Source organism: Ursus americanus, chromosome 4 (assembly GCF_024610735.1).
Source record: "Ursus americanus isolate L20-20 chromosome 4, mUrsAme1.1.p, whole genome shotgun sequence".
Taxonomy (NCBI): Eukaryota; Metazoa; Chordata; class Mammalia; order Carnivora; family Ursidae; genus Ursus; species Ursus americanus.
The window spans coordinates 10,993,767-11,000,711 of NC_142130.1; the positions used below are offsets into that span (position 1 = coordinate 10,993,767).

The following is a 6,945-nucleotide window of genomic DNA, read 5'->3' on the forward strand; positions in this document are numbered from 1 at the left end:
ACACCAGAAAGATAGTGGAGCTGTCTGGGAAGACAAAATCAGGCCAACAGAACTGGACCTCATGTCATGGACCTCATGTCAGACCATAGACATTAGACTAGGACTGAAGCAGAGGACAAGTGGTGGCATCACTGCCTACCAAAGGGGATGGGAGAGCCAGGGCTGGGGCGGTTCCAGTGGTGAGCATGGGTGTTTAAGAGTGGGATCTCATTGGGGGTCTACCCCTGCCCTTATTTGCTATGAGTCCTAAAGAAATTAACAGTCTCTCTGATCCTCAATGTCTTTATCTCTAATCAGGAGGATTAAATTTGATAAAGTTGACTTACCTTCATTATGTTCCTCTCACAAAGCACTCTTTACTTCCAGTTTCTCATTTAACCCTCAGTCCCTCTTAGGGTTAGCTTAGGTACTGCTCCTATCCCCAGGTTAAAGAGGAGAAAAACTAAGACTCAGAGCTGTTAGTTGCCTAAGTTCACAAACCTAGAAAGTAACAGAGCAAGGACTTAAACCTGGGATCCTGATTCCAGTTCCTGTACTCAAGAAGGATCTGCCCAGTGCCTCCCAGTCTAACCAGGCCCAGTTCGCCAGGGTTGCATGGAGGAGAAGAGCTCCAACAGCTACCGTCTTTCAACCTTTGATAAGTGCAAACAAATGTTGCAAGAAATGTGGCCTCTAAGAATCAATCAAAGAGGTATAGCAGGAGATCTTGCAGCTAAGGCTTAGATGGCAGCTTCTCTCCAACTCAGTAAACATCCCCGTGGTAACTTATCGCCGCAGAATCAGAATGGATTGTTTACTGGGATGTTGCAGATGAGAAACCAAAGCTCAGATGGCAAGTGTGGAGGGACCTTCTTTATCAAACTGGTATACTGGTCCCAGGGTTGCAAGTCATTCCCTTCAGGAATGGTCCCAACAGTTTCCAAGAAAAGACTTTTCTCAGAAAATAGCAACTTCAGTGTTTAAAGTTAAGAAATTCAATCTAGATTGAGAAAGCAAAGAACATTCACAGGTACAAGATCTCTTTAAAGAAAAAAAAATGTACACCACTGTTTTCTTGAGACCACTCACATGTTGGGAAATAATTCATAAAGAGCCAGTTCCATTACAGTGTAGGTGGAACTCTCGAATAGCTGGCGGTGTGTGGGTTGGGGCAATCAGCATGACAGCCCGTCTTAAACCATCCATTTAACTAATTCATCATTGGAACAGTGAGAAGGGAGTGGCCTGGGTCTTCTTACAGCTCATTCATTTATACTTGGTTGCTCCAGCCCAGTTCTGTCTACGACTCCAGTTGCTAATGCTCTTTCTACAGCCTTTAAAGAAATAGGGGAACTCACCAGGAGGAGCGTGCTTAAAAATCTTACAAAGAAATAGCAAAAGCAATGGTGATTCTGGATCAGCATAAGAAAAGGGCAGAATTGGTTTTCTGGCACTTGGGCACTAAACAAAAGTATAATAAGACAAAGTCTGCTTATGAAGTTTGAGAATGGGAGGAAAAATCTTAAGAAAAAGGCTAAATATCAAGTGAACATTGGAAGTAGGGTGGCGCTTCTAAACTGTGAGATCCTTTTGCTGTCTTTGCCCAACACTAAATTCATGGCCAGTGCACCTGTGTTCACTGGTGGAACGTCCTATTTTTTGGTAGAAGTTTATACACCAGGCTTTAAAAACACATTTATAAATTCTTACTGGAATTTATAGCTGGCGAGTGTTTCAGACAAAGTGGAGATCATTGGAAATACTTTTTATTTTCTAGGGGATTTGTATTAATGGGCAAAGTTGACAGCTTTACTAAGTTAGCCTGTTGCCAGGCTGAAAATGCTTATGCCTATCACTTCTAATTGCTGTGTTTTAGTAATATTTTTGGAGTTGTTTTAAAATTCTCAGTAGTTTACTGTGCAGTTACTATGTGCCAGGCCTGTTTTAAGCACTTCATAGATGCTAACTCAGTACCCACTCATACAGGAAAGATTCAGTTCATTTTACTTTCTTGTTTAACTATTCATCAGCCAAATCTCTTACTGACTTGGTTGAGTTCCAGGTACTTCTTTCCTGTCTTTATTCACTGATGCCAATGTAAGCCATGAATTTTTATGTAATTTTAATGCGATTATCATTCTCTAAGTTTGAATCTGTCAGTTTGATACAAGAACCTTGTGAGACCTCCCTTCCCATTCTTCATCTAAAACTCTCCTTAGCTTCAGTCAACTCAAAGGGTGATAATCTCTAAGTAAACTGGTAGCTTTCAAGTTCCTGTAAAAGTAAGCCTTGTGGTGATTATATTAGATGAACAGAGGGGAAGAAAATATCCCAGATCCTTAGTAGAAAAAAACAGATTGTCTTAAGTGTGTACTCTCTGTATGACCAGACCGACCATTAAATAATTTAAATGTTAATTTGTGATAAATTGGACTGTATCAAAATTTTTTTACAAAAACAATTAGGCAAGTATCTCCCATAAAACTGGGAGAAAATATTTGCAACACATATCTGACAAAGGACTATCCAGATTTATATAAAGAGCTCCTACAAATTAATAAAAGCCTTGAAAATACTCTTCACAAAAGAAGATACATGAATGACCAATAAGCACATGAAAAGGTAGCAAGCATCTTTAGGCATCAGGCAAATGCAGATGAGATAGCATTAGCACCCACGATGGGAATTATTTAGCTAAAATATAAATGGCCAACAGTAACAAATGTTGATGAGAATGTGGAGCAACCGGAACTCTCATCCTTTACTAGCAGGAGTACAAAGTGACAGGATCACTTGGGAAAATTATTTCTCGTGAAATAAATAAATACTTAAGTCCTCAAAGATTTATACAAAAATGCTCATAGCAGTCTTATTATATAAAAGCTCCAAACTGGAAAAAAGTACCAATGTCCATCAAAAAGAGAATGGATACACTGAGATACAAGATGATGATGGAACACTACCCTGCAGCGAAAGGAACAACTACTGAATCCATACCATGGGTGAACCTTGTAGGCTCAAGAACAGACATGAAGGAGCATTCCGTTTCCATGAACTTCTAGAAACAGGCCAAACTAATGACAGAAAGAAGTCAGAATGGTGTGTACTTCTTAGGGGTAGAAGTAGGATGTCTTAATGGTGTAGTGTAATCTGGTGTGCAACTGTCAAAATCATCCAGCCGACGCTTTGCATCTGTTTGTACAACAGTTTTTAATTGTTTCGGCTTAAAAAAAATGCTGACTCATTCTGTGGACCAAGACCATGGAGCCCTTTCTAAGAATTTAGTCATCTTCTAGTTTGTAGTCTAAATTATTAAAATTTCATTAGATGTGTATTACTCAGGTCAGCTGCAATTCCAGTCACTGGATTTTGTCTTCTGTTTGTTCAGGGTGGGGTGGAATGAATACCTATCTTTGGTTGTTGTTGAATGAAATACAGATTAGGAGAAATGCCTCTCCATATAATTTTTGTATTCTGGAGTAAACACCAGGGGCCTGGTGGACCTGGCTTGTCAGATTATTAAGTTAGAGACCACTGTGTTGTTACAGACTTATTGACCAGGACGTTTTTGTTTGTCCTTGAAGGTATACAAGGGAGAAGAAGCAACATTCCAAATCTCAGGCCTCCAGACCAACACAGACTACCGGTTCCGCGTGTGCGTGTGCCGCCGCTGCCTAGACACCTCCCAGGAGCTCAGCGGAGCTTTCAGCCCCTCTGCGGCTTTTGTATTGCAACGAAGTGAGGTCATGCTTACAGGGGACACGGGGAGCTTAGACGATCCCAAAATGAAGAGCATGATGCCTACTGATGAACAGTTTGCAGCCCTCATTGTGGTTGGCTTTGCAACTTTGTCCATTTTATTTGCCTTTATATTACAGTACTTCTTAATGAAGTAAACAAACCCAACAAAACTAGAGGTATGAATTTAATTAATGCTACACATTTTAATACACACATTTATTCAGATCCTCCCCTTTTTAAGCCCTTCTGTTCTTTGATTTATATACTTCTCTTGTTTTACAGATTTAGCTAGGAAAAAAAAATATCAGTGTTTTGGTGCACCTTTTTGAAATGCAAAACTAGGAAGAGATTAAACTGGATTTTTTTTTTTAAGGAAAAAAAAAAAGAAAAGCAAACCAGATACCAAAAGCTAGCTTTCTTATGTTTTCTTTTAAATTTTCAGATTTGCCTTTATTCTGTTTTCACTGATGTCTTTTGCAAGCCTTTGATTTTTTTTTTTTTCCCATGTTACGGTTTAGTAATTTATATTCACCGGTCACTTCTTTTGTCTTGATCATCTGTCTCTGTGAACATGAATCACAGTGTGTGTACTTACAGGTCTAGGATGTCAGTGTTGGCAGAGTATTACCACACAACTACAAGCGCAACAACGTACGGAAGATGTGTTCACTCAGATGAGGCTGCCCTAAACTACCCGTTGGTCGCTCCTATTTAACTGTTTAGCTCATTTAAATCAAAATGTGTACTTTAATCTGAAACGTTTTAATAATCTGTATTTCTTATGATTTTAACACTATGAGCTGCCTGTCTAAGAAATCAAGTAACCAAAATGCACCTATAAACTACGGAGCATTGTAGCGGTCACCCCAGCGATTCATAGCAGTAACTTTAAGAGGGCATTGTGCAATAGTTAGTTGTCTCCCTGTTCAGCTGTTTTCAAAGCTGCTTTAACGTGTTTGTCTTTGTGTATAACTTCTAATCTAATCACTTAGAGTTATTATATTGTTATGTTTGACCAGAGTTATATGACGAGAACTGGTGACAGTTTAGGGCCTCTGCCCATTGTCCGTGATTTACACTAATTGTGAGCAGTCTTCTTACACGTCAGCTCATTGTTTTTGGACGATTTGCCGTGAGGCTGTTCTTTGAGGTATCAAGGAAGTGATTGAGTTTCAGTACCTTAATTCGGTGCACATCCTATTCATTAACAGCGGATAAAAACTGGTAAAACCCGAAAGAGAGTCATCTAAATTTGTAGTTCCTATTTCTGGCCATGTGTGGAGAGGGGATGATATTTGGTGGTAAGCACAGGGTGTTTTGGGGGTGAAAGAGCCTAGATTCTCTCCCTGGATCTGTCACTAACTTGCTGCGTGACCTGAACACGTCACTTTACCTCTCTGTGCCTCAGTTTCCCATGCATTAAAAATAAAATGAAATAAAATGAAATGGGGACTCTAATGTTTGTAAGTGCTTTGAGATCCTTCATCAACAGGTGCTAGCGGAGTGCAACGTGTTACTCTTGCATGTTTATTCCGAGTCATGCGATAATCAGTTTTAACCCAAAGTCATTGGATTATTTATATGAGTCCATAATGTTCGCGTACCTCAGGGACGTTTAAGAGTTGGAGGTGCAAATATATTCCAAAAGGGTGCAACAGACACAGTGTATCCCCCTGCTTCTGTTTTTGTATATTTTTGCTACTTGGTTTTTCTTGATCATAGCGATTTTGTGCTTGGTCTGTGTTGTCTTAAGATGCAGTATCCTGTACTAGCTTAAAATATTCCCATACCAAAGTCATGGGGAAACCAACATTATTTTGTTTTTGGTTTATTTATACTATATTCTGCATACAGTACTTTAAATGCCAATTACAGTGCAATCTTTATTTATTGTAAAAATTTTTAAGTGTACTTATGTACTAATTTTCCCTTGTAGCATGTTATTTTTTTGTGTGTTTTATACTTTTGTAATTTTAGGTCAGTCTCATTCCTCGGCAACACCTGTAGTATTACCAATCTTCTGACATTTTCTTGTGTTTTTAAAAGATAAGAGCATCTAGTGCATTAAATGCCAAAAAAAAAAAAAATCCATTATCAGTGATTGAAACGTTTACATGTACCCAAAAAAACCATAATCATCTCTTGAAAGAAAGCGCTAAGATCAATGAATTATTCTGTGTGCCTATATTGATGTAGTAAGTACTAGAGAGTTTTGTATTTTGTTATTGACTATAATAATTAGTTTAATTAGCCTTGCAAAGTGGTGGCATCAAGGTAATCTATTTTTGCCAAAGTTCTGGCCTTCCAAAACTCGGCCCTCTCCTTGTGTGTTTGACCCGCGGTAACACCGCGTCTGCATTTTCTGAGGCCATCCCGGGCAGCTGGTTTTTGGAGGGGAAAGGCGTTCTTTAAGCAATGAAGTCAGCGGAGTACAAAATCCCTGGTCGCGGGGGGGGGAAGAGTCCCTTTTTGGAAACACTTCAGAACTGCTGCTATAAAGAAATTCTCGGAATCGGTTGAAATGTTTTAAATGAAATAATACGTTAGGCCAAGATTGCGATGAGTACTTTGTCTTTTTGAGATTTTCAGCCTGTTGAACCTTACCAGAAAGCCGCAGTGTGTCAAGACCAGCTGACTGCACTTTATTTTATTGTTCTCCGTGATCTGGTTTTCATTATCATCCTTCGGTCAAAAAATTATTACTCCATCTGCACTGTTTTCTATCGCAGATCTGCATATGTGACATTGATAACATAGCTATGTGGATGTTACTGTTACACACGAACAATAAAAGGGTGAGATTCACCTTATTTCTTTGCCCTTTTGCAATACGTCGGAATGAGTGAGTGGCTGGCTTGCGATGCTCTGTATGTCAGACTCATCCCTGGCACGAGAAACTCCAGTCACATGAAGCAAACTGCCCTTTGTCCTCAAACAAATGGTCTCGAAAACTTCTTTTTTAAAAGATTTTTTTTCATATTATCTGCCTTGTTCTTATCAACTTGAAATGTTGGCATTTTCTAACTGTGTTTTGTTGGCTACAGTAATTCAGTATTCCTGTCAAAATTGAAAAGTGCCCTAATTGAATGTGTTTGAATGTTATCCTTGCACAGTTCTTTAAATTGAGAGACAAAATGTTTTACCTCACTGTTGGACATACATTCCAAGCTTTTCAACTTTAGGAGGAAAAAAAAATAATCATGTTTTCCTGTATTGTAAATTTTA

General features: G+C 38.9%; 1 protein-coding gene across 3 annotated transcripts in view; it reads left to right on the forward strand.

The window, feature by feature from the left end:
* Positions 1-5,807, forward strand: part of FNDC3B (fibronectin type III domain containing 3B) — a 339,246-nt gene extending 333,439 nt beyond the window's left edge. For all 3 annotated transcript variants that reach the window (XM_045788650.2, XM_045788651.2, XM_045788652.2), the window contains one exon: positions 3,564-5,807. In XM_045788650.2, the coding sequence (XP_045644606.2) occupies positions 3,564-3,875 (312 nt within the window). In that variant the 3' untranslated portion in view covers positions 3,876-5,807. The remainder of the gene's footprint in view (positions 1-3,563) is intronic.
* Positions 5,808-6,945: the final 1,138 nt, after the last annotated feature.